This window comes from Xiphophorus couchianus, chromosome 1, assembly GCF_001444195.1.
Source record: "Xiphophorus couchianus chromosome 1, X_couchianus-1.0, whole genome shotgun sequence".
In the NCBI taxonomy this organism is placed as follows: Eukaryota; Metazoa; Chordata; class Actinopteri; order Cyprinodontiformes; family Poeciliidae; genus Xiphophorus; species Xiphophorus couchianus.
Genome location: NC_040228.1, coordinates 2,266,000 through 2,293,583, shown reverse-complemented (window position 1 = coordinate 2,293,583; position 27,584 = coordinate 2,266,000). Strand labels below are relative to the sequence as shown.

The following is a 27,584-nucleotide window of genomic DNA, read 5'->3' as shown; positions in this document are numbered from 1 at the left end:
TAAAGTTCTAATGATGTAATTTAATTATTTCCTCATGAAAAACATACCTAGAGTGTTGCTTTGATTCTTTAATGCATGTTTGAGAAACCCTTGAATCTCCCATGGCAACCATTTTGGGCTGCCTAAACACTTGCTCTCACAAAGCTCCAACTATTTCAATAAAGTCTCCATCTGAGCTTCTGTCACGCGTCTTAAAGAGACAGAGCCCCAGTTTCAAGATGCTAAATTGTGAAGGCACATTTCTTTTAAGAAATATGCAATACAGACAATATTTTTGTTTTTAAATGTATATTCTCTATTCTTATGTGCTGGGAAAATACATAATACTGCCCCTATAAACAAAAACCATATTTAGCTTTCAAATACACATGAAGATTTTCTTAGATTTACTTCCACATTTTTAACTCAGAATGATGTTAATGTTGTATCCAAAGCAGCTTTTCAGTTAAAAGAGACACAATCTCTCTGCACGACATTTTTTGAACATGGAAGCAAAGGGAGCAGATGAGCTAAACTAGGGAAGGCAAGTGATGAGATCCCAGGTGTAGGATGTGATGGAAAATCCTCCATAATTTAGCAGTGGACAGAAACTTACTGTACTTTCATACAAAACTAATTTAAAGCTACATCACAGCTCTGGGTAATTCACTGTGGGGAAAATAACACAGAGAAAAAAGTTTTTCTCTCTTTTTGCTCAGATTTCTTCAAAGCTCTGCAGTGGAGTTGTTTGCCTACAGATCTGATATGAGCTGCAGGATCTAACTACAAAGTGCAACGTGATGTTTGGTAAAATCCAAGCCTCTGAGTGAGAAAAAAAACAAAAACAAAACCCCAACACAGCTCTTCGCTGCAAGCTCAACAAAGTTCTCCAGAGGAAATTCGCAGCCCTGCACCATGTGTTGGAGGTAGAAATGATCTGGTGAGTTTTGCTTCATATTTCCTGGCTTACGTGGCAGGTTTGGTTTGAACAAGTTGCTTTGGAGTCATAGAAAAAGTTCTCAGGGAGCCTGAATTGAAAAGGGTTTGAGCGTGTGGTTATTCAGCTATTAAAGAGTATATTTGGTAAGTTTTGTATTCATAAAAAACTAAGAATAACAGACACACGTTTGTGTTCTGCCAGCTTTAAAATTGTTTACAAACAAAGAAGAAAAAAAATCCAGCTCATTAACAGGTTTCAGAAGTCTGTCCCGTGTCTCCAGCTTCATGGATGTTTTTCCTATTCCTGCAACCTCTGTTGCCTGCTGGCATGTTGCCATAGCAACCTCTAGTTAGGCTCGAAGAATACTACAAGGTTTTGATAAGACTTAACTCCAATTAAGTCAGCCCACACAAATTTAGAAGGCCAGGGTGGAAATTACAGAGCCATTCTTCCCAGAGGGCTGCTTAAGCCTGAAATTTAATATTGCAATATTTGTCTGAAATAAGACTTTAACAAAGTATAGCCTAACATGATTAACTGTTTGAATAGATTAAAGCAAAAGCTGGTACATTTATCTGTACCTACAGCTTCTGTGTGTTGGAGGGAAGGATAATAGGACATCATGTGTGTGTGTGGGTGTGTGTGTGTGTCATGATAGCTTTTCCTCATTGTAAATAATAAAAACCTAAACAGACAGGTTTTCTATTTCCCACCATAGCGTACCTGGACAGGTCTTTGCTGCATGTATAGAAGTATAAATCCTCTTTTCTGCAGCTCCATATTTCCTCTAATGCATCACTGTCTCTTCTTGTCCAACTTTCCTGATTATATTTTACTATCAATACCAACTTATGCTCATAAGAACAGTGACAATCCATTTAATTTGGACTTTTTTTCCCTTCAGATTTATTTAGAAGTGATGTGACTTTGAGAATGCAATTGTCACACAATACTGTCAATACTGGACAGTATTGAATTCTTATTTTGTATTGATGTGACTGTAGAATGCTGTAATTCTGTTAACACAGCTTTGATAATCTGATGGACAAGCAGAGATTGAGGGAGTTTAGCTAGAGGAGGGCACAGGTGGGAGCAGAGAGGTAATCAGGCCAGGCTCAGCTGAATGGAACTGATTTGAAAGGAAGAGAGGCAGAATCACAGCGTGAACATGACATGAAATGAAAAAACAAAAAAACATGTTTACTCTAATTTCAGCTTAAGTTTGATCTCAGTAGCTATCTGTCTAACTGCGATTAAGTTATAAATTTAACCAGGATCTTTGAATTATGTATTGCTGAAGCTCTTTAAATAAATGCCATGAGTCCATAAAACATGTATGTGAAATAGTGACACTCACTTCTAGTACATCCTCTCACTGTTTTACCCCTGATTCATATAACTAAATGAAACTGTTATTATCTATCATTTCTGCAGCAGCAGAATGAGAAGCTTTAGGTCAAGTCAGAAGAATCATATTAATACCTTGACGCGTGATTTGTTCTGATTTTAACTTAAAAATCAGATGGTTATGAAACTAAGAAAAGTCATAGTACTGTATTACCTCGCAAAATTGCTAATGACAGCATTTAAGCTAAATTTTGCATTCTAACCAGTCCCGGCTCCAGACGAGTTTAACAGGGGGGGCAAAATGAATCTACGTAGCAATAATAATATTACTCAAGTAAAAGAAAAAGGTACAGTCCAGTAAAACTACTCTTATAAGTAACTTTTTTCCAAAAGAGTTACTCAAGTGAATTTTACAAGTACTATCCACTTTTGAACACATCAGTAGTCTACAGGCTACTTGTTAACAAACTTAAGGTGCTGTATTGTTATTAGCTAGTCATCATTTAGATAACATTATCTGTATCCAACAGCTTTACTCAACTCAGTCGGTTAGTTTGGGTGATAAAACTGTGCAAAGTTTATTGTGTTTTGCTGGTTTGATTCTAACACACCTGTGCAGCTCAGTACAGCAGCAGCAGCGAGTCTTCGCACAGGTGTAAACCCAGCGCGAGCGTCTTAGCGCTCATGTTGTGTTTAAAGGCGGAAAAGCAGGTTACGACGTGTTAACAATGGATTAAACAGTTTTAACTGCTGAAAAGAGTGACAGAAGGTACAGCTATGGGAAGTATTGCATCAATTTGATATATGAATAATATAAAGTTGGCCACATTAAGGCAAAAACAACAAACAGCTTCCAGTCCAGGAAGGCTGACTCTGTAGGCGGGCAATGCCTGCCATGCCGCCAAGCCTGATTCTAACTAATTCTAACTAATTTCAATATGAATGCTAACATTAGCATACTGAAAGAAGTGAGTCAACTTCTTTCAGTGATAGCCACGCAATATTGACGTAATTTTAGCTAAGTTTAGGATTTTAGCTAAGTATAGCTCATATACTGTTGTAAGTGATGGTAAGAAGGCTACAGATAACCCATATTCTACTACCGACAGAATGGCCGGAAGTAGAATGCTGACATTTTGCTAAGGTTAAGCAATTAAGCTAATTCCAGACATTTTCATGACATGCAACAAACATAGATATAAACAACCTGTTGTTTTCTGTTTGTTCATTGTTGCTGTTAATTTTTCCATCCATGATTCTTATCACTGACTTAGACCCATCTTTATACACAACAAACAGCTGGAACACCAGTGACATAACTTCAAATTAGTGTGAGAAATCTTGCAAGTTCAGGGAATAACAAACAAAACCCAAACAACTAGAAAATAATTGTTTTGAAGTTATTTTCTATCTCTAAAGTATTAGGTTTGATAGTTTAATCATGCATGTTTTTGCTGATTCAAGTCAATTTAATATTGTTTTTTAAAAAATCAGATAGATCAATGGATGGATGGACAAACAGACAGATGGAAAATCTTTTATTTTATTATTAGTAGAAGAAAATCTTAAATTTGACTGTATGATAAATAATATTGCATAGTGAAATAAAAAGCAGAGTGTAGAGGGACATTGAGTCTGCTTAGCTGCATCATAAAAAAAAAACGAATCAAAATTTAACGTTAAGCCAGTAGCTAAAATCACTATTTATTTGCTGGCAGCCAGTCTTATGCTCTCTCAAACTGCCTCGCGGACATATCATTATTTACCCAATTATAAGGCAACACTGCATTTTTTATGTCTATATCCACCGTCTCTGTTTAAAGATGTATGACACGGTATCAGACTCACCTCTACCAATGGTCTTTTGATTAGGAGAAAAGAACCTGACATCATGTTCAGAGCAAAGCTAGTTGTTTATTCCTCACTCATTCTCCCAGTCTTTGTATAAACTTTGACACTCAGTCTGTTTTTGTTTTAGGTTTTTATATTTGAACTTTTGAACCCGCTAATGTAAGTTAACAGTGAGGTGCAGTGAAACTGGTCAGGTGATAACTTTTATGGAGTCAAATTCTACAAATACAAAATACAAAGGAACATGAAATAGAAGCTTATATCTCAACTTTGAACATAATTGAGGCATATAGTTGTTTTAAAAGTTTCTAAATATGTTTTAATCATTTCCATACTGTTTAGTAATGCAGTGACAAGAAGTTCAAATATCATTTTTCAAAACATTTCTTTTTATCTCATCTGTCCTTTTTTCAAATTACAAACTGTGTAAGCTCTAATCTATATTTGTACATGAAGTCCATGTGCCTATCCTTCTCTATGAATATATCTATCTAGACATGGTGGAGATGACTTGCTGAACATCTCACGACAATGTCTTTAAAGTCAGATAAAATGCGACATGACTGTTCAGACAGCTTTGAAATGCTTTAACAATCGGATACGTATGCGACTTTGTTCCATTTATGGCACAGGAAGTGGCACAGGTTGGATTTATTTTTTGGGTGAAAAGATCTGAACTGGGCGGTTCAGACTGTGGTGAAAAAGTTGGATATTTGTTAAATATGGGCAAAAAGAAATGGCTTTGAGTCGCATTCACCTGATGTGTGAATGTAGCTTATGAGGAGCAGACAGAGAAAGTCCCAAACTGAGCTTTGAACCCCCATCATATGAAGGAAGGTCCTTTTAAAAGACACATTAAGAAACATGAGGTCATGTAATGGAATTTACTGCACGTCTGTTCATATGTGAGAAACATCTTCATTCTCTCCCACCTGCAGTCCTAACTTTAATTTTTTAAGACTGGACTAATTCATCTGTCTGGTTGCTAGTAGCAACTGATGTGATATCATGCTGGTTTTATTTTAACTCCCCTGGCAACTTCGTCAGGTGATTCACATCAAAAATTGTCCTTAATGGTTCTGGTTGAATAATAAGCAAAAAGCAACAGGAAGTCTTCGGCCCAGAGTGCGCTCTCACATTTTTCCCTGCGCTCATTTTTTGGGTTTCTCATTAAAATGATTGAATTAGATGAATATTAGGATCAAAGGTAAGCTTGTGAAACCTCATTGCTGTAGATGTGCTCCAGTGTAGTCTTTCACTAACACAGACTTGATTGTTAAAGTCTTTTGTTGCTCGTCTACACTTTTATAATGAGACTCAAAGGCTGATTTTTTTTTTCCCCTTTTCAAGAGGAGATTCAGTCAAAAACTTTTGAGTTTTCCCCATTTTGTCACAACAAAATCCTCAGTGTATTTTATTGTCATTTAAATAGGTCAACACAAACCAGTGCAGTACTCTGAGGTTGGAAGACAGTGGATACAGTATATTATACTTTACATAAATAAAATGCAATATATACACTTTCAAATTGTGGTGCACAATTCTATTCTGCCCAGTGAGAATACCGTTTGTAGATGTAGAGCCTTAGAGTGCGTCTCTCCCAGCTACACATCTGGTGACTGAATCTTTGCCAATTATTTTTGCTAAATAATGAGCCGAGTTTGGATAGAAAGCTTCTGTAAAAAATCCACTTCCAACTCTTGCTACGGATTCTCATTTGGACTAAAATATGTAAACTCTGGTTCCAACAGATGGTTCAGTGGTAGCACCTACTGTTCAGTAGAGACCCACCAAATACTTTAAAGAAACAATACTTTGACTGGGCCATTATTATGTAAAATCACCTTTTTTTAGCTTTACATCATATTATAAAGTTGTTCTCATACGTGCAGTGTTGCTTTGCTTCTTTCATGCATAATTGAGAAATCCTTTGATCTCCCATGGCAACCATTCTCTTTACAGAGATGTGTGGTCACCGCCCCAAAATCAATCAATCAAGTTAATTTGTACATTTCAGCAACAAGACAGTACAAAGTGCTTTGCATCATAAAAACACACACAAAAAACACAAAGTTGTAGAACACACAGTTTGAATGGAAAACATGCCTCACACACAACTCCCCCCCTCAGCTCCTTCAGACTAGCAGCAGCAGCAATCAACAAACACCTGGTGGGACTGCACATATGCGGAGTTCATTTTACAAGCTTCTTAGTGAAACGTCAGATAGAGGAGTATTGTCACGACTTCCTGAAGGCAAAGTGCCAGAAAGAGCAAAGCTCCTTAAAGACACAGAGGCTCAATTTCAAGGCGTTAAATTACAAAGTCAGATTTTCCTTAGGTTGTATTTGATATGTTCAGCATTTTGATAAAAACTGAACAAAACATAGTAATTAAAGAGTATGTGCTTGGAAAATAGAGATGTGAATCCTATTCCGATCTTTAGGATCACAATTCAGTTCAGAAAGGATTTTTGATTAGAAACCAGTTTTCCACTCAGACCATGTAGAGATTTTATTTAAATTATGCGACTGACAAGAGGAAAAAAGAAGTAAACAAACATAACTTTTAATTAAAACAAATGTTACAAAAAACAAAACAGACTGGAGTCAATCTTTGAGCCTTTTGAATCGATTCAGAATTCCCAGCAGTAGGAATTAGGATTTTCCATAGAATTGATTTTTTTTTCTGCAGCTCTACTGGAAAATACATAGTACTGTCCCTTTAAGAGAGCACTGTGGAATGCTCTCACAGGGGGACTCTAATCAATACATTGGTGACTTAGTATGTGATTGTTTGAACTGTTTTCAAACAGTTCAATTTTTATTTAGGGGGATCAAAGTCAACGGGGATGAAAATATACACATGCTATTCTTTTCAGTTTAATTTCAAAAACCTGTTAAAACCCTGGCAATTCATGCTCTACCTTGTATTTTATTGGGATGTTATGTTTTGAAGCAACACACTGAGGTTTGTGGCCGCAACGTAAACTTATTGGGTTGTGAACACCTTAGCGAGGCACCGGCGGTTACCTGTCGATCTTCAGAGAAACCCAAGGTTTATTTTTTTCGTTCCGCCTCGGACAGCCCAGCAGAGTCATGGCAGAATTATCGGACCGTGTCTCAATATCTCCGGGAGAGAGCAGCTCACAAGGATAAAGTGGATGAAGCGGCGATCAGCTGTCCCCGCCGGACGCAGGGTCACACAATCAGAGCATGAGCCTCTCTGACAGAAGCGTTGCACAAGCCAAGGATTTCGCCGAGCCTCATGGGGCGAGACACACCATGATGAAAATTCCTGGGAGTTTTTGACATTGAGCATTTGTTTGTCCCCATAACAGGCGACTGAACGAATAGACTGTGTTACCGTCAAACATTATTACTGCAAGCTTCATAAAGCATTGAAACAAATAGAGAAATTCCTGAGGCGTTTTCACAGTGTTGAGAGAAACAAATACATAAAACACACAACTCTTTGGTTCAGTCTGATGAAGATTACAGTGTGTAAGAACTACTTGTATAGACGGCCATCTTCTATTGATCTGGCAGTAATCCATGAGAGTGTGATGGAGGTGTGCTGAATCTTTCAGCTACATGAGTTCAGTCCAAATATTCAGTAATTTACTGAAGACTCAGGCAGAGGGCTTCCTGACTTTGAGCTCATGGTGTAAATAAAGCTTCAACTTACTGGTAGAAAACATTTGAAATACAGTAAGTATATTAATTCATTGTAATGATTTTAACATTATTTTCAACATTATTCATAGTAAGGGTGGACATAAAGTTTAATCACAATATTTTATAGCACTTTTGTGATAACAATAAAAGTAACAATAAGAAATATTTATTACTTATTTTTTTACATAGGGCCACTAATACTGCTCTTGGAAAAAAATCTGTAATATGCTTTTTTTGGACAATAGTTTCATAAGGAAGTGTGATTTGTATGACTAAACTGCTCACAGTTTATTCATATTTATAACTTTATTGATATTTATTGATGCTCTCAATGAAAAAACTGTAGACTTTTTTTTTAAATTAACAATCCTGACAATTTTAGGGGGATTTCAAATATCATTTAAAATTGATCATGTGGAAATTATCATGTTAACAAATTTAATACAATAAATGATAAACGGTACGATAAATGCCCACTTGAAAATAACACCTACTGTTTTCTATATACTATCCAAGTTATCAGCTGAATATTTTTGTGCATTTTAAGCCTTTTTGTGCTTTACTTTAAAACACTGCATCATAAACCTCACATCTTCATGAACGGAAAGCATTCTAAGTAACTTGTGAGGCTTTAATTGCTCAGTGCTAATGAGAATAGTTGTTATTGCCTCAAGAAAAAACATTTTCTGGGAGTTAATCAGGAGACACTTTTTCCGTTAGCTCCACTGCCTGCAAGGTAAAAGGAGCCAAAAAAGCAGCTGGAGCCTGACTCATACAACATTTTATATCCTCCTGTCTCATAGAATCACTTGATGCTTCAAAACACAATTTATGGGGAGCAATAGGACATGAATCAGGATGTCTGTCAACAATTGAATTATAAGAAGAAAGAAAATATATTTCAGTTAATCCATTCAAAACATGAAATTCTTTACCCACAGTTATCATTTACAAGCATTCATTAGTGTTAAATTTGATTATTCACATATTTTCTCCAAAAATTAAAAAGTAAGAAAAACAGAAACCACGGGGTTATGTTACAGTATGGCCACGTTATGGCCAACCAACTTATAGTTAAAACTGCTGATCTGTTTGGTAAAAACAGCAGGTTTTTACCAAACAGATCCAGTCATGTTAATGGAAGATTGAATGGAAAGGAAAACTGTGTTGGTGGCAAAACCCAGTTTGCAGAGTTGGTTAAAAGCATCTTCTGCTTTGAGGTATGGGAGGTGCCACAGCAGCACTTCATATTTGCTGAGAAAAATTAGAACAATAACATAAGAAAATAGGCAATATTTGTCACTAGTTGCTACTTCATAAAAGGAGTTCCTTGCACTAAATATAAGTGCTAAAATATTTAGAGCGAATCAACAGTTTTGGTGCATCATCCAGGAAAGAAAATACAACAATTGGAAATGCTTGGATATTAAATGGTGAAGAGTAAGAACCAACACTCCATAAGCTATAATCATAATAAGTTAATGCACAACTTCTCCAGATTAGCCTTTAAATATTTGAAGTAAAATGTATGATGATGCTGGGGGGCGTGCCATGGTGGCGTAGTGGCAACCCATATTTGGAGGCCTTGAGTCCTCGACGTGGCTGTCGCGGGTTCGACTCCCGGACCCGACGATATTTGCCGCATGTCTTCCCCCCTCTCCTTCCCCGTTTTCTGTCAGCCTACTATCATTTAAGGGACACTAGAGCCCACAAAAAAGACCCCCTGGAGGGGTTAAAAAAAAGGAAAAGAAAATGTATGATGATGCATTCAGGTGTCTTCTGAAAGCATAAATCTTGCTTATGCAACCCAAGTGTTGAAAACTCCTACATAAATGCAGCATCTTTGCCTTTTGTTATTTAAGAGTGAAAGACATAAAACCAGTAAAAAGCCCCAGAATGTTGTAATTATAATCATTTCTTGCTGAATTGTTTTAAATAAACTTTAGTGTCTAAATCTTTACAAGTCGTTTTGTTACAGCGCTTTTTCTAGGAACAGCAACAAAATCTATTTTAAATGTTTTTCTTCCTGAATGTAAAAATTATGTAAAGCAATTACAAATTAAGAACCTCGTGTGAAAACTAAATGTTTTCAAATGTGCCATTATGATTTTGTTTGCAGTGTTTTTCTTGCTGCTGTAAATTAAGAAACCAATAAAAAGTTGACTGGTTTAAAGCTTCACAGGCAAGAAATGATAAGAACACATTCAACAGTTGTATAATTTTTGGAAAAAACCCAACTTGTCACCGTTCTGTGAACCTAAAAGTGATCTAAATGCATGTGGGGCAATCTGCTGGTGTTCTGCGCTGGAGCACGTGGCTCCAGTGGGAATGCACCGCAACCCAGACATTCGCAACTGGTTCAGATTTAACAAGCTTGTTTGATAATGTGACTTTTCTCCTGTTGACTTTTTTTTTTTTTTATTCCTGAAAAATCTAGGTCGGAATAATAAGGACACAGCAAATCTGAATTGCCTAACAAGGTGAATTTCATGTATAGTCGGCAACGTGACAGTGACTGTGAGGGCAAATAGTCTGACACCAGGTGAGCTGGAGTCAGTTAGTTAAAATTTAACAAGGCTGCTGCACCGGCAGTGAGTCTCCAGTCATCAGTCCGTCTGTCTGCCTGCGTGTGACAAAGACCATCTCAGATGCCCCTGATCAGATTGTGACAGACTTGAGGAAATGATGTCCCTCACCAGCATCCCAGTGAGTCAAAAAAGTTGTACAACGTAGGAAGTAAAACATGACTTTTGTTCAAACCAAACTGTGACATTTTGTCTCAACAGATTCCCCAACTTCTTCCAGATGTTTTCAGATTCATTCAAGCTTTTGGATTAACCATCATGCTACAATCAGGATATTAAGCTGCCAATACAATGTTTACATTACTAGTTTATTTACTTTGGTCCAAGTTGATTTTTTTGTTGGTTACATTTTCTTCACACTGGTCTTACTGCAAAGTGTTCCTGATGCCAAAAAAGGCAATAAAATGTTTCTTTGTTCATAAGTAAATAGATAAGTTACTCGTAGATTATCATGAATAAGTCTCAAACCACCCAAATAGCCAAGGTGGCGTACCACTACTTCCTGTACATGCGTATTTTACACAAAGCAATAATGGTATTGAATCCACTTTGTCGCCATCTAGTGGTCAGAAATTTACTCAGTTATGTCCAATAGAAACAGGAAGATCGAGCCAAAATATTGATAATATCGATACCAAGTGTGTATCAGTATTGGATCGATACTAGCGATCCACAGTTGAGAAACTGTGATCCAAAACTAACATTTTAAGAGGAAATCTGAAACTAAAATATTATTTTAGTTTCAGATATTTTAGTTTCAGATTTCCTCTTAAAATGTTAGTTGTGATCCAAAACTAACATTTTAAGAGGAAATCTGAAACTAAAATATTATTTTAGTTTCAGATATTTTAGTTTCAGATTTCCTCTTAAAATGTTAGTTTTGGATCACAGTTTCTCAACTCTACTGTAAAAAAAGACTTTGCTTTGATTTGCTCTCAAAAGCTATTTATTTGCTCTGTTTATCTAGAAAACAATGCATACAAAATTGTTCTGTTTTTATGTGGTTTCTGTTTATCATGTAAATATATTATTTACATGATCATATATTATTTTTTAGACAGCTACATACTTTGCGTAAATGCTGTCATAGGTTCTAACGAAATAATAAAAAAATTAAAAAAAAACGACTAAAGATCAAAAGTTTGATGACATTTAAATAACAATTGGTATCGGAATAGATGGTACTGGCTCGATATTTACTTAGTATTTTGTCGATATCAAAATATGCAGTACTGTACACATCTAATGCCTAATTTTGATACTTAACACCTAATCTGTGTTTTGCCGGTGCAATATTTAAATTAACAATTTTTACAAAATTTATAATATGCTTAGCAGCAAAACAAATAATAAAATATTAATATTTTAAATTTTTGTAAATAAATTCAGGCATTAACAGCTAAATCACAGTTTTATTCAAGATAAAAAAAAAAAACAACAAAAAAATAATATTTGCCACTCCAAAAGAATCTTGAATCCAAAACCAAATTCAGCAGGATTTGCCATTTGCATTGGATGGACAGATTTTCTTACAATCTCCAATCCTCATTGTCTGGACGTCACAGAGAGCTATTTAAAAAAAAACAAAAAACATTTTGAGACTAATTAACATAATTTTTTTCCAGGGTCCTTATATGGTTCCCTGAGAGACCAACGCCCTGGGCGGTGAGCCATGTCGTCCATATTAAAAACTACTTCTGATATTGATAAATGCTTTTTAAAGAACCTAACAAAAATGACTTCATAATGTTTAAGATGGAAACTTGAACATTCATTACGTATCTCCAAACGTCCCGCATGTTAACTGGCTAATTGACAGCAATGAAGTGTGACGATGAGCCTCAGCTGCATGCAGTGAATGCACACTGACGTCTGAACCGTCGCTCTGCCAGGAAGCTTCACTATAGGAATCCTTTGTCCCTAAGAGAGAATAATGACAACGCACAGATAAAGGGAAGTCACCACATTTAACAGCATTAAGCCACTCTGTACCAGATGAATTAAAGCAAGAGAAAGAGAGGATAAGAAAGGGATGAGAGGGAGAGAAATTGACAGCGAGGCTCGCAGAGAAGAGCAAAGCGGTGAGAAATCAGAGGATTAATCCAGACTACTACAGAGGGATTAAATCATCCTCTCGCTGAACATTTTGCTGGCTCTGTGTAGCAGCCAGGGTTAAGCACACCGTTCTCTCCTGACCACTGTATTCCTGCCGCTCCCCTCATCCCGGCCACCTTTCCTCCATTTTTAGTGGCATTAAAGACAGGGAAGTCTTTAATCGGTGGAGCAATGTAGTTGGGAAAGCTTTTGGAAAGGATGGACACAGATTCAGACAGAAGTGCTGAACAGATGAAGTGTTGGGCTAATAGATGTCAATGTTTCTGATAATCTGATGTAGAGGAGAGGTAGCAGAAACTCTCATTGATTTCCCTTGTGGCAAGTGTCTGAGTGAGGGTAAACCCGTGGATTTTTGGAGTGTGGGGATGGATGTATGCACACACACACACACGCCTACACACACACACGCACACACCCCGAGAGAAACAAATCAGACTTGTGATCCTGTATCAAAATCAAAAGTGACAAATTCAGTTTCTTAAATCCCCAAATGAGCTGGTTAAACTGTTTTAGTAAATAGTTCAGTTTTACATCAGTACATGGAGTTTGAAGTCTGTTTTTACGCTAAACAGAATCAGATTTGACACGGCAATCCGTTTTATGCTGCTGTGATGCTTTCCAGATTGGTACCCAATATGGTTTCAGGTAACAGAGTCTGATTAGATCCTGCTGTCAAAGTTAATGTATCCAAAGACCAATAGGAAACAGAGTGGTGAACAGTGAAAATTGTTTTATCAAATTTCAGTATCAGAATCAAATATATTGGCTAAATATTTTTACACACAAGGAATTTGACTTGGTTTTGTTGTGGTTAGGAAAAAATTAAAGCAAAGAGAGAGAAAGAGAAGAACGCATACAAAAATAGAGGTCAAAATAAAGTATCACAGTAAATAGTAAATTTAGAGAAGGATCTGTAGAATTCGGATCTATAGACTAGCAGTGTACGAACAGAGAGTAGACATTAAGTAAACATCATTGCAGATGGTAACATTTCTGTGCAAATGAACATTTCCCTAAGTGCTAAATATTAGCTAGAAATCAAATTAGCTTTATATGCAAGATGAATATAAAGACAAAAACCAAGAACTAAGATAAGTCTGTGAGGTAAGGAGACTAGAAGAGTACCAAACCTTGATAAACCAATAACTGACTACATTTTTTAAAAATGACTATTTTACAGAAAACTGCAGTGAAAAGGTGAGAAACACAGCAGAAATAAAGATAATGAATAACAGTTCCTACTATCCATTCATTGTCTTCTGTCAAGCAGGTAACGTCTGTTCTAGATTCTCTCTCGGTCTGGAAAAACTTCAAAAATTTCAGATGACCCAAATGTCTCATCTGACTACAATCGGCAACTCTGCTTCCTGCTAACCTGAGCACAGCCATCATCCAACTCACTGTTCACGTTTTGGCCCAAAGCTTTCTTCACCATAGCAAACCAGAGTAGCACTCAGAATACCGCAGACAAGACCCCTATATATGTAGACCCCAAGACTACTAGGCATTAGTAGCAGTGGTACTATGTGTAGCAGGGCTATGCAATAAAATACTTACAATATCTATCAAGATAGGCACATGATCAAAGTCAAAAGAAAATAAGTCAGATTGAATTTTGATCATCTCACTGATCTCTGACCCAGAACCAGGCTGCATTCTGGGGATGTAGGCAGAGAAAAGGCTTTAGCCCAGCTAAGAAAGGTTTCTAGCTCAACTAACTCACTGTTTGGTTAGCTAGCAATACTTTGACGTTTAACATGCGCAGTAGCAGTTTCATGTTTCCCCCAACACAGTTGGTCGTACTTATCACCTTGGAGGTTTGTGCGTACTTGAAGTGGACTCAAAGTGGAGGTCTGCACCAATGATACATTTTTACAACTAACAACGCAAACTCAGTGAGGCACCGACTTGCACAGCAAACTGCTCTGCAGTAAACACTGTTCAAGTCAAAAAGCTTAGAGTCAGGGCAATGAGTCTCAAAGACTCTATGCAGCACTGACAGCTGGCTGCTCCGGTGGAGAAGAAAGGGGCTAGGTGTCCAACTAGCTCATCAAGGTAGCTAGTTCAGATTTAGATCGTGGGAAATTAAGAAAAAGTAATCTTTTAATTTTACCAAAATGCTTTCTCTGGAAATGTTATTAATGTTAAGACGAGGCCTAGTTTGAATCCTGACTATAATCACAGAGAATCTGTGGTAGGAGCTAAAGATTAGGGTGCTGGCGAGGAGGCCTTTGAACCTCAAAGACTTGGATCTCATCACCAAATACAAACCATCGAAACAGCAGTGGCAACATGCAAAGATGTTAGTCAAGAATAATATAGATACTGTAACTCCAGTAAAGATTTTCACATTTATTATTGAGAAGGGTAAACGTCATTTTTATCGATTTTTAAAGAAGTGTAAATAAAAACATCTCTTTCCTCTCTTTTGTGAGACTCCAGTCTCAGATTCTTTTGGAAACAAACTTCGTGGTTGAATGAACATGATTCCAAATGGCTTAGCTGTAAGTAGAGGCATTAACATCCTGGGCCTCGGTCAACAATGCTGCAGGCCTTTTCCCATTATCTAAGGTTAAATAAATAACGGAGCGAGCAACCTGTGAAACCATAAAATGTCACATCACAAAACAGCCCTGTTTTCTTCTCCTGTCATTAAAAGAAAATGAAATGTTTTAATCAAACATGCCTCTCAAAACTAACAGCTACAGAGCAACAAAGAGGTGTGCATTCAGAGCTGTGTGTGTGTGTGGGCGGGGGTGGGCGTGTGTGTGTGTGTTCCAGCCAGAGACCTTCTCCTCCAAACATTTCCATCAGATTGTGAAACCTTCACCAGCTTTACACAGATTTTCCTTCAAGCTGCAGATAGAGAGATATTTGGCACAACCTTCGCCTAGTTAAACAAGTAATGACAGGCGTAGGTGTTAACCTCAACACACACACACCCCACACACACACTGCCATATCTTTATGAAAGGTGTGCCTCGACACCTGAATGCTCCGGTCTCCTCTGTATTCTCCACGCGCTCCCTCCTCCTCCGAGCCGCGGCGGTAATTGGGTATGACATGGGATCAACAGGGAGAGCGCGAGGACACATTTGAATGCGTCGGCCGTCGTCCTCCTCGCCTCTCCTTTCAAACCTGCTGCCTTGCAGCTCCCAGCCCGAGCTCGCCGCTGTTACCGTAGCAACATCTGCGTGACCGCATCCTCCACCCCACTCTCTGTCTCTCTCCCTCCAACGTGTCGTTTCTTTTATTAAGATTGGCCACAAGTGCCCAAATGAAGGTGTGCGTGTGCGCGCGTGTGTGTAGCGGGCCAACTCTTCGCTCCAAGCCAATTGCCACGAGCTCAGGACGGATTTAAAGCTACAATTCAAAGAAAAACTACCTTTAGCTGGAAAAAATGTGAGTCCAACTTGTTACATTTAGTCAATCAAGAGCATTATTGCACACCTGGGTATCTCATTGTTGCTCTCAGTGGCAGCCTCTCCATTCAAACGGTTCCGGTTAATCAGTCCATCCAGTTTCACTTCATCACTGCTCTTCTTCTCTAAAACAAGCTTTATTTTGTTGAAAAAAAAACAAAACAAAAAAAAACGTAAGCCTGAAGGACAAAGACATTGTAATTACTACTGTTTCATTTTGTGCAGAGTGAGAAAAACAAATTGAATCTTTAGCAAACTAAATCATATTGGAGCAACTTTTACTGAACTCTGGTTTAAATTTCTCGGTAATTAATCATTGCTCATACATGAAGTCTTGCTGGGTAACAATGTCCTTTTTCCTGTTGTTCACAACCTTATACAGAGGCTTATATTGACACTTTGAAATTACATCATAATGTCGAGGCGCCATGACAGATGTCAGAAGTGATGGGAGTATCGAACACAGTATCGAATTTCGGTTGTTTTCCAAAGTTGTTTTTGCCGATGTTACTGTGATTTCTCCTTGTTCAAGTCAAGATCATTTGTCTATGGAAGTAGAACGCCTAGTTATGGCTCATAGACGACTATCTACAAAAGCTGGAAATAGTTAACTTAAAAACGACCCAAAGCTTTTCCCTTCCATGTTTGTTGATTTGAACAAATCACAGATTTTGTCTGAATTCACACCACATGACTTTCTCCACCTTCATTTTCCCCTTACACCAGATCTAAAAGCATACAAATATATACTGTATATATATATATATATATATATATATATATATACTGTATATATATATAGATAGATAGATGCATTTGTGCATGAATGGCTACATGATGGTGGGACATTTTCTCCATGGTTACTAATGATTAGATGTGTGCCTTCTCTCAAATACAGTGTTTGACTGCATCTTACTAATCATAGTTATGAAGTTTATGAAAGTTAATCATCTTACATTGAGGGCTGCCGGTTCTTATGATTGACGGCTGCCATCCATCACCACCTTCTTTCCTCATCAAAAGGTTTACAATAAGGTGACACGTTTGCTTTGCATCCTTGTCTGTTTGCATGGCACCTTGGAAATAAATTGGAAAAAAATCTTTGAGAGTTCACAATATTTTTCTGTTGTGATTTTACATAGTTTTTATATAAATTTCACAGTGTACAGTGTAGCTTGGTAGATTAAAAGCGATATTAGGCGACACAGTGTCAGTTTTTTGACAAGTTTTGCAGAGTTAGGCTGTTTTGACTTCATCCATCCTGGTGGAGTGGGATGCTTTCTGAAGAGCGTAACATCACATGCAAAGAGTCATTTAATCCAAAAGATTTAATTTTGTTCTCGTTAATGAACCATCTTCATGATACACCACAGTTAGTTGTGGGGTACCTCAGGGTTTAGTGCTCAGGCCAGTTGTGTTTAATAGTCACTGAGTGGCAATTTTATAAAGTTACACCCTGGTAGTAATGTTGAACCCTATTTCTTTAATAGCTCCTGACAAAGGTTTCACAGGATGTCAGAGACATTCCTCTCAGATATTATTCTGGAAAATGACATCATCATGTAGTCGCTGCTAAACTTTTCAGGAGCAGCACATCCACAATGAAAACTTCCTGATGCGTCACATCCCAAAGTTGGTCCATTTGAGTGACATCTGGAGGACACACAAGCTCATGCTTGATATATCAGTTTGAGTTGATTTCATTCTTTCGTCATGGTGCTTCATCCTGCAGGAAGCAGCCTTCAGTAGACGGCTACACTGTGGTACTGAAATAAATGGACATGGTCAGCAATGACACTCAGGTGACTTTTAAAATAACATTACATTCCAATGCACTGTATGTAATTACATCTTAATGTGACTATACAATTGATGGAATGAATTGGAAATCGCTCTGAGATGACATTTTCTGTAGTTTGGCACAACATAAATAAACTGAATTGAACTGATAAAACTTCAGCTTTCCTCATATTCAGTTCATTTCAGTTAAAAAAATACTTGATCACAAAACGAAATTAAATGTTGAAACTCATTCATCCAAATACCTGTTGCTCCCAGTTGTAAAAAATAGCATCTTGTTGCCATGGTTACACATCCTAACAACTGTTCAAAACTTAAGAAAATAAGAGCAAAAAAAAACCTTCCAGCTGCACAGCTTCTAAAACCAGAGAATTATTGTCCAAGCACACACACACACACACACACACACACACACACACACACACACACACACACACACACACAATGCCTCGACAAACAAAAAGGATAAATCAGATCTAACTTTCTCCAACCTGCTGCCACCATGAGCAACACAGTTCTAAAGAACTAAATACTAAAGAATGGTTTATGATAATGAATAGCCCACATGCATTCAAAGCTTTGCATTTATACAATCCTGTAACTAAAACAAAACTAGTTTTAGATTTATTAACGACAGCAGCAACAAGTTTAATCATCCAGGTTAAAGGTTCTTCAGGGCAGCCAGGCAAAACTTCAAACAACGTTTTCTTCTGTTTTCTCTACTTACAGGTCGGCTTAATTAACCTGTAATTTGCCTCGATGACAGATTCCTCTTGTTCCTCGTCTTCATGCTGAAATGAAAACTGATGCTTGGTAAATACATCATTTTCTGATTACTGTAAACAGAAACACTATAATGGTTTTACAGTTCCTAACCAGACTTTTGTACAGTTTATGTTGGACACTTAAAGTAAACTTAGTCACCTATAAATAAAATTGTTTTGCGTTTTATTGCAAATTGTGAAAAAAAATCTGCGATTTCAAAAACAGTTCTGCTTCTTCTGTGGGCTATCAGTAGTTTATGCCAAACTGTGGCTGTTTGCTGGAACTTCCTGATAATGACCACACAAACTGAAATAAACGTTGTATTAAAAAACTTTTGGTTGTTTCAAAAGCAAATAAGCTTCACTTACCTCAAAAATAATGATCCTTCCCAGTTAATAAATACAGTTTTTCTGCTTCGAAATGAATTCAAAATGAGCATTTCCTGTTGAAATTATTCAGAAATTTAACAATATTTGTGTTATTCTACCTGTTTTCTTTCAACATAAATGCATGTTTATATATTTCCCGAGGTACATAGCATATTTTATACATTTTCAAAGTCATTCACAGCATTTACTGAGATTTCTGGATGTTGACTCGAATGATTAAACCATAAAAGTCACATTCCAATATGGTAAAATATGCCAAATCTGTAGCAGTTCTGTATTTTAGGTAGGCGGGATCACATGTACTGATAAAAGTCTCAATTCTACTTATTTCATAGATTTGAGACTTATTCTGAAATTGGAACAAAAACTTTTCAAACATATATGTACTGGGAGGAAATAATGGCAGCTTTCATTTTGCACTAAAATAATTTGTAATTAACAGAGTAGCTAACTGAATTCAAAGCAGAAAGCTTGGATTCTATGCATAACTTTCAGTAATTCCTCTGTGTGAGCTGAAGCAATCAGGACACTGCAGACATGCACAATGCTGATATTTCAGCAGGAACTTCATCAGGGTTTCATCAGTACCCTCTGCTCCTCTAGTGCATCACCACACTCAAAACTGTTACATCCTTCAACCCCTTCTGTTCCCACATAAAAGAGGCCAGATGGGAAAAAAGGAGGAGGAAGAAAGTCAGAAGGTGGAATACATGATAGACTTTGTAAATAAATTACACACCATTCCACTGATGGTTTAACAAAAGGACAACGGATGAAATCAGTCCTGCAGGCAGCAGTCGGTGATAAATTGTTCTTCCTGGCTGCTGAGGTTCCTGTCCAGCCAAGACTGCACTGGTGTTCATCCTACTCCTCACAGATACAGGTTTTATCAACGCCACAATATGTAAAAATGTAATAAAATTGAGTTTTAATATGTAATAAATCATAATTAAAAACCGTACTATGTAATATTGACGCAAAATGTAATAAAATCCTTGAACGCGTTTTGAATGACATGTAGATTAGTATCGAGGGTTCTGGCTGTGAGTCTGAAGAGGCAAATAAACGTTTTTTTTTATTTATTGATCAAAGTTTCCATTTAAACGCATATAGGAAGTTTGGTGACTAGGATGGACACAAAACTGTTTGTGATATTTTATCACATCATGTGCTGCATTACTACATTATCATTTCTATTTTTATTATCATTATATAAAAATGGTGAACTTCTGCATTTTGTAAAAATTTTCACAAAATGTAATAAAGCTATTACCACAGTTCATCATGGGGCACCAGTGCTTGGGCTTCCCGGGGTTTTATTACATTTTGCTCGATTATTACATAATACTGTTTTAAAAATGTAGTCTTACATTTTGAAGCCTGATTTTATGACGTTGTTATATACTGTAATGTTATCACATAATGTGGCATCACAAGTTGAGACAATGTTGGCATCACAGCCCTCTGTTAACACTTGTTTTCTTTTTCTTAAGTTTACTTTTGGTAAACTTGTGGGATATAAATACATAAACATTTTTGACAATTTATGGTCAGAAAAGACAAACACGTTGGTTTAGTAGTTTGGAAAGAAAAATATGTCAGTCGTCAAATGATATGAACGGTTTAATAAGCTCGTTTATTCAGACACATATGACACGTTAAAGTTGATTCCAGGATTACCTGAGCGTTCTCCCATGTTTTTGGAACAATACAAAACCATGAAACTCGAAAGCAAAAATTCTCTCTTTTCTCAGATCAAGCTCAAGACATGATTCCTACACACTGCATTCAGCAAACACATCTGATTTTTTTTCCTTGTTCCTTTCATGACTTCAGAAGCAGCAGAGGTTTGGACGTGAACTGACTCCTTGCTTTGGCAGATGGAGGAGTGACCCTGAACGTATCCCTGCACCACCAAGCAAACACACACCATCATTTTAAAGCTTCCCTGCAGCAGAGAAGTGCAGTGCTGAAACACATGATACTGTAGATAAATAGCATAATAAAAGTTTATGGACAAGGCATGCTAAAAGCAAATCATCTCTCTTCTTAGTCCAAGCAGGAGCAAAGCGAACGCTACTCATAGTGGCTAATGAAAAAGTCTCCATGGAATACAACTTTTCTTCTTCTTCTTTCTCCCACTCTTCATCCATGGTTGACCAGCAGGTTCTACGGGAGAAAATGGGGGAAAAAGAAAGTTAGAATTGTTGCAACCCTACAAAACCATCTGACCTTTAAGAATCTCTTAGGGGGGATGGCTGTGACTTTTCCATTCACACTTTTCCACCTTTAACTGACCACATCTGAAAGGTCAGATTTAGTAAAGGTAGAGATTATCTCAGTAATGGAGAGAAGGAATCCTCACTGACTCTTCAAACCGCAACTCAGAGGAAAGTTTTACAGTAGAAGTACTCAGACTTTCCTACATGTTTTCAATTTGCTCCTTTTTAATGGAGTTTTATATGATAGATAAGAGTTTTAATTCATTTATCCTCAAATACAATACAATCCCATTCTAGCTTCATGGTAACACTAGATGAGCTGCAGAGTTAAACTGCTCAGGTGGGAGAAAAAACTGTCAACATATTAGATCCCCAAAGCGGACCTCAATGGTAGAGAGGTGAAGAAGAAAACCAACGCTGAAAGAAGGTATTTGCAGACACACACACACACACACCCACACACACACACACACACACACACACACACACACACATATACATACTGTATATATACTGTATATATATATATATATATTTTTAGTGACTTATTTAGGTCAAGTTAAATTAACCAACATAGGAACAAAAACAGCTTCTCATAACAATTTGGCCATTCTTAACCTTTCTATACACAAGTAAAACCCCCCAAAAAACCACACAAAATCAGAGAAAATTAATCAAAATCAAAAATATGTTTTTTTTTAAAACATATCTCCAATTAATTCCAGCTGAGTCTGCAGACAAACTCATAAAAGAAAATGAACAACCATAATCAAACCTTATTGTATTTGTTGAGCAACGGATTTTTTATATATTTTTTAACAATTTTTAAAAGTTGAAAAACACAGATTTAACTGCCCACAGTTAACATCACGTACTAACTAGTGTTGGTCTACATCAGAAAATCCCAACAGAAACCAATAATATCTCTGGCTGTAAAGAGGAAAAGACTTTTGCAAGGTGGTGCATTTCAGCTGGTGATGGAGCCTTTAAAATGTAATGCATTTAAAGTCTAAAAGTAACACCTACTATTACAACTTGTTCACTTTGACAACATAATCCAACTCTTTCCATCAAAACGACCAGGATCTCTGAAACGAACGATGACTTTGTTCAAAAATGGCAAAGTGATTCTGAGAAAAGCTTCCTAGATAAGTAGCAGGTGTGACAGGAGCTGTAGCACCATGGAAACATCCAACCATACAAACTTTAGGAGCAGCCTATCAAAATATTGAACTGGAGCTGGATGATGTATTTTTAGAGATTTATTCAGAAGGAAAGAGTTTGAAAATATGAGGAACAGACTGGTTCTAGGGGCTGGCAGGCTGTCAATGGGAACGTCTCTTTATATCTATAGATCCATATAAATTAGATGGAGGCTTTGAATAGAAACAATGTTTAACCTGATGGTTCATGGTTATGGTGGAAGATCTCAGTAAAGAAAATATTTCCAGCAGAGAAAATAATGAATAATGAAGCAGACAGGCTACAGATTTTCACTTTGCCTCCGGTGTTTTTCACACGTAGATGATATTCTGTCAGGTATATTATCAGGTTTAACACACGTTATGGCGGCTGCTCCCGTATTAAAACATAAACATACGCCGAGTGGATACAGTCATATTCAGGAAGACCGGGCTCAGAGTCAAATTTACGTTTCGCTGTTTGAATTAGACACTTTTTTTCAACCGGTGTGAAAAACAATCACTGATTAAATATGAAGGTATCAGAGGCCAAGTTATTATTATTACTTATTTTGATATTCAAAGCAAAAATATTTGCACTTCTATTTAATCTCAAAGTCAAATTCCAATAACTGATACTTGATCAAAATAGATTTGGTTTTTTCTGAAGGCCAAAAGTGGCACAATTCATCAACACATACAGTACCTGCACAAATGTCAAAATTTAAAAATGGAGGTACATTTAACAAATACATCCATATACTAATAAATGACTAATAAAAATGAAATTTGAAAAAAATGCCTATTATATACTAAATATATATGAAAATATGTAAGTATTTAATTTGTTCATTAGGTTTCATAGTCCTTTGGTTGAAACATGAATTCATTTTCAGCTTTGTTCAAAGTCGGTGGGCGGGGCTAATCCTGCTGCCTTAGATTTCAGTTGAGTTGCTGAGCAGCCAATCAGATGTTGGGATCCATTTGACTAACTGCTTCATAATATACAGCAGAACGGAAAACATTTCAATAAATACTTTAGTGATTCTAAATGTTTCAACACAACTGGATTAAATTGAATTATTTTTACATTTGTTTAATTGTATATTTATTAAACAAGTTAATTGTTGCATTCATACAGCAGTATCTGTATGAATTACATAATTAGAATAAACTAATTTGATTAATCGTCATAAATGATAATAAATAGTTATTTAATTATTTATATTTATTGTGTTACTTTTAGCCCTCTGTACTGCAGGATTAGGAATATTTGAGAAAGTATTTTAACAGATTATTATTTAAAACTCAGAAAATCTAGAAATGTATTGTGATTTTCCAGATTAAAAATAACAAAAAATCAAAAGCCTTTGAGTGTTTTGTGTGGCATCCTGTTCAAACAGATAACAGTGTGCTGGAACCTCTGCGTAGATAAAACAGAGCTTTGACTCTCAGATCCTCCAGCTGTGTTACAGAAATCATTAAAACCACACAGTGATCAATAAAGCTTAACTCTTTTAAACCTTCTGCTTTACCGACTCACCTCTCATTCTCCTTCCTGTTATGTGTTTCCTTTTTAACAGCTCACTGTTCTTAAGAAGATCAAATGCAATAATATAAATAAAACCCAGACAACAGACTGGACTTTTAGCTTAATTATGTTTAGACCAATAAACAATATGCAACTACAGTAGTTCTGTTTAGTAGTAATCACAGTGTAAATGTGAAATCAAAGTGAATTGAACACAAAGTCTCTTAAACTTCCTTCACACTGTCACATTGAAACCACAAACATCAATGGATTTTTCAGGATTTTGTGCGACAGACCAACACAGAGCGGCACCCAGTGAGAAGCAGAAGAAAAGAGAAAAAGTTTTCAATTCTTTACAAATGAAAAGTTTGAAATGTTTGGTGTGCATTTGTATTTAGCTGCCCTCAGTCATGCTTTTTGTTTCAATTACAGCTCCCAGTCATTGGGAGTTTCTCTCTACCAGGTTTGCTGACATTTTTCAATCATTCTTTACAGAAACAATGGATGGCAAGTGTCCATTACAGCAATTTTGAAAACCTTTGCGGGTTTCTGTTCAAATATATCACCAAATATTAGAGTGCATGTGATTAATCTAAAATGTTTAATGTATTAATGTTACATGATGCAGATTAATGGTATTATTACCTTCTCACCTGCTGTGCGTTGCCTACGTCACAGTAGCTCAATTATCCTTCCACTCAGACACAATCAGTGGATAGTTAATATTTTTAAATTAAGTTGAAACAAAATAACTTCTTTTAAACCTCCCTGAATATAAAAACCTATAAGCTGAAATATTTAGTTTGAGACAAAAAAAAGATTTTCTTAAACATGTTTTTGATAATGTGCATTTTTTGCATTTCAAGGTAGTGATTAATAGTGATTAGTGAGCACTTGTGTGATTAATTGATAGCACTACTGAATATATATTTGCAGAGTTATAGAGAATGCAAAATCCAAATAAAACGTACCATCCTGGATGAAAGTACCTTTCTGCTCTTTCATATTTGTTTTTCTGTATTAGGTGAAAACTTGCTAGCCGAAGCGGGCGCCGGCCGTGAAAAGTTACCGCGGTTACTGCGTACTTCAGCGGTTTGGATGCGGCTCTCTTACAATGAGGCTGTTTTCATTTCATGCGGCTCTGGCCAGCAGATCAACACACTACACTGCAGGGGCTGCAGAGAGGAGAAGCGGGACAGAGGGCGATCAGCACAGAGATAGAAAGAGAAAAACAAATAACTAGCAAGAAGTCGGTAAAGGCAGGGAAGCAGAAGAAGTCAGCCCCCCCACCACCAACCACCACCACCTCCATTCTGCAGAATCCAGCTTGGGAGCCTTGACTCAATTGGAAATCCATTTTATCTGATGACTGGCAGGCGATTGGAACTCCCAGGTGATGAGCTGAGGTTCTGTGGTTGATAGACCTGACCAATCCACTACTGAGGGATGGAGGGATGGAGATGGAGGACAACACACACTAACATAGTTCCTGTTAGGGTTCGACTATCGGCAAGTTCACACTTTGGGGGAGAAGGCAGGAACCAGAACAACACGAAGGGAAATAAGAACTGACATCTGAGAAGACGTTTTGAGTGAAAAGCTGTTTTTACCTGGTGTTAACATTAATCCTCTGTGAATTAAAGACCCTAAACATCCAGCCAGAGCTGCAATGGAACCAAACCAAATTATATTTGTGTTAAAATGGCCTAGTCAAAGTTCAGTCCTACAATAGCTCTAAAAAGTCTGCACAACTGGGTTAAAATGTCAAGTTTTTGTGATAATAAGTAAAACTGAATATTTCTGAATGATTTCAAAATCTTTTCAGCCTTTAATGTGACATTTATATAATAGGAAGATAGAGAACATAACACCAGTTTCAAACTGGCTCCCTGTAGCTCAGAGAATAAACTTCAAAAGACTGTTGTTAGTTTATAAATCACTGAACGGCTTAGCACCACAATACATCAAAGATCTGCTGCTGTTGTACCAACTTTCCAGACCCCTCAGGTCTTCAGGTTCTGGTCTGGGCTGCATCCCCAGAACCAGAACCAAATGGAGAGAAGCAGCTTTCAGCTTCTATGCACCACAAATCTGGAACAAACTTCCAGAAAACTGTAAAACAGGTGAAACACTGACTTCCTTTAAATCTCAACAAAAAACCCACCTGTTTAGAATTGTATTTGAAACGTAATCAATAACGTTAATGATGCCACTTGACTTAATGTCATGTTTTGATTGTTGATTCCATGTTGCATGACTTTGTGTTTATGATGTAAAGCACTTGAAATGCCTTGTTGTTGAAATGTGCTATACAAATAAAATGTGATTGATTGATTGATTGATAGAGCTCAACTGAAAAACAAGAAAAATATTTATTTTTTAAAAGGCGCTGTCTGTCATTCAACTTCATGACCCAGCCTTCAGGTTATTATGGGGAATCTGAAGTAAAGCTCAGAGGTTCAGGTTTCATTTTTCAGATTTTTACACACTTGCAGCTAAATGACACAAATCAAAACCATAAACAGCAGAGATAATAAATTAATAACAAATTTATGTCAGATCATGATTTCTAGGTTAATGTACAGTTGTCATAACAAAGACAGTTTGAATAATGTCAACTTTGTATTAAAAGTGTCATGATTTACCGAATGACACTTTCTGACAACAGTCAAAAATATTCATGAAGACTTGCTCATGTTCGTGACAGGTATATGATATCATGTATATGACGGTGCCATGACAGTCTTATTCACAACACGTCAAATAAAGTGTTACCAAATATTGTAATAAAACTTTAAATCCATGTTTCTCACCCCATTGTATGTTGAAATAGTTCAGGAATGATTTTACTGAGAGCCACTGTAAACCCAGTTGTATAAAAAGTTGAAAGCTGATGTTGCAGTCTGACTGAGCTTCCAATCTGTACATCAACAAAGCTGGAAAATCAATTGCGCAAAGAACTTGGAGCTCGAATCGCACTGAACTACTTCTACAAGAATTTTTATTGAAAACCATGAATTATTTTGCATGCATCTGTATTTTCGCAAGGTTGAATAACTGTAGCAGATGCCTTGAATAGAAATGCACATTACAACAGGTGAAGGAAGTGATGGAAACCCTGTGAATTCAACATTTGGCTAATAAAACACAAAAACCAAGCCACCTTTTGAAAAATCTGCAAGATAAAAACACTTAAATAGCTGCAGCACGGCTCTAGAAACAAACAATTTCCAAAGTTCCACATGAAAGAGAACTTGTCAACATAGCTGTAAGGAACAAACAAAAACACACTGATATTTATTTATTTACAAAAAGGCCAGAGAAGAAAGGGGAACACACACACGCCCACACAAAAAAAAAACTATCTCCTAGGGAGTACTGCATGTGAATTGGAAAGTAATCACAAAGGAAAATCACGCTTCAAATCGTCAAAAAAAAGAAGCGGGGAGGGACAGACGGATTGACTGACAACGGGACACAAAAGAGGCTGGTGGAAAGTGGACTGTTTCGATAATGTTGCAGCTGTTTGAAGGCGACAAAAGCCAGAGAAAAACCCACCTAAAAGCCCTGCTGCTTTCCTCTCTTATCCCGGCTGGTGGTCCGGGTTCCACAAAAGTTCTTCCTGAGAACGCGCAGGGGGTGGGATGGTGAAACACTGACTAGAGTGTGCCCCGAAAGCCAAAAAAAAAGAAGAAAAAAAAAGGTAAAAATAGACGTGTCAATTCCTTATATAGCTGAGGTCGCTTTCAATACAACACAGTACAGGACGTCGGCGAATTGTT

At 36.9% G+C, this 27,584-nt stretch overlaps 1 protein-coding gene across 3 annotated transcripts in view; it reads right to left on the bottom strand.

The window, feature by feature from the left end:
• Positions 1-20,476: 20,476 nt before the first annotated feature.
• Positions 20,477-27,584, bottom strand: part of LOC114143853 (MICOS complex subunit mic25a-like) — a 71,814-nt gene continuing 64,706 nt past the window's right edge. For all 3 annotated transcript variants that reach the window (XM_028016213.1, XM_028016221.1, XM_028016229.1), the window contains one exon: positions 20,477-21,037. In XM_028016213.1, the coding sequence (XP_027872014.1) occupies positions 21,014-21,037 (24 nt within the window). In that variant the 3' untranslated portion in view covers positions 20,477-21,013. The remainder of the gene's footprint in view (positions 21,038-27,584) is intronic.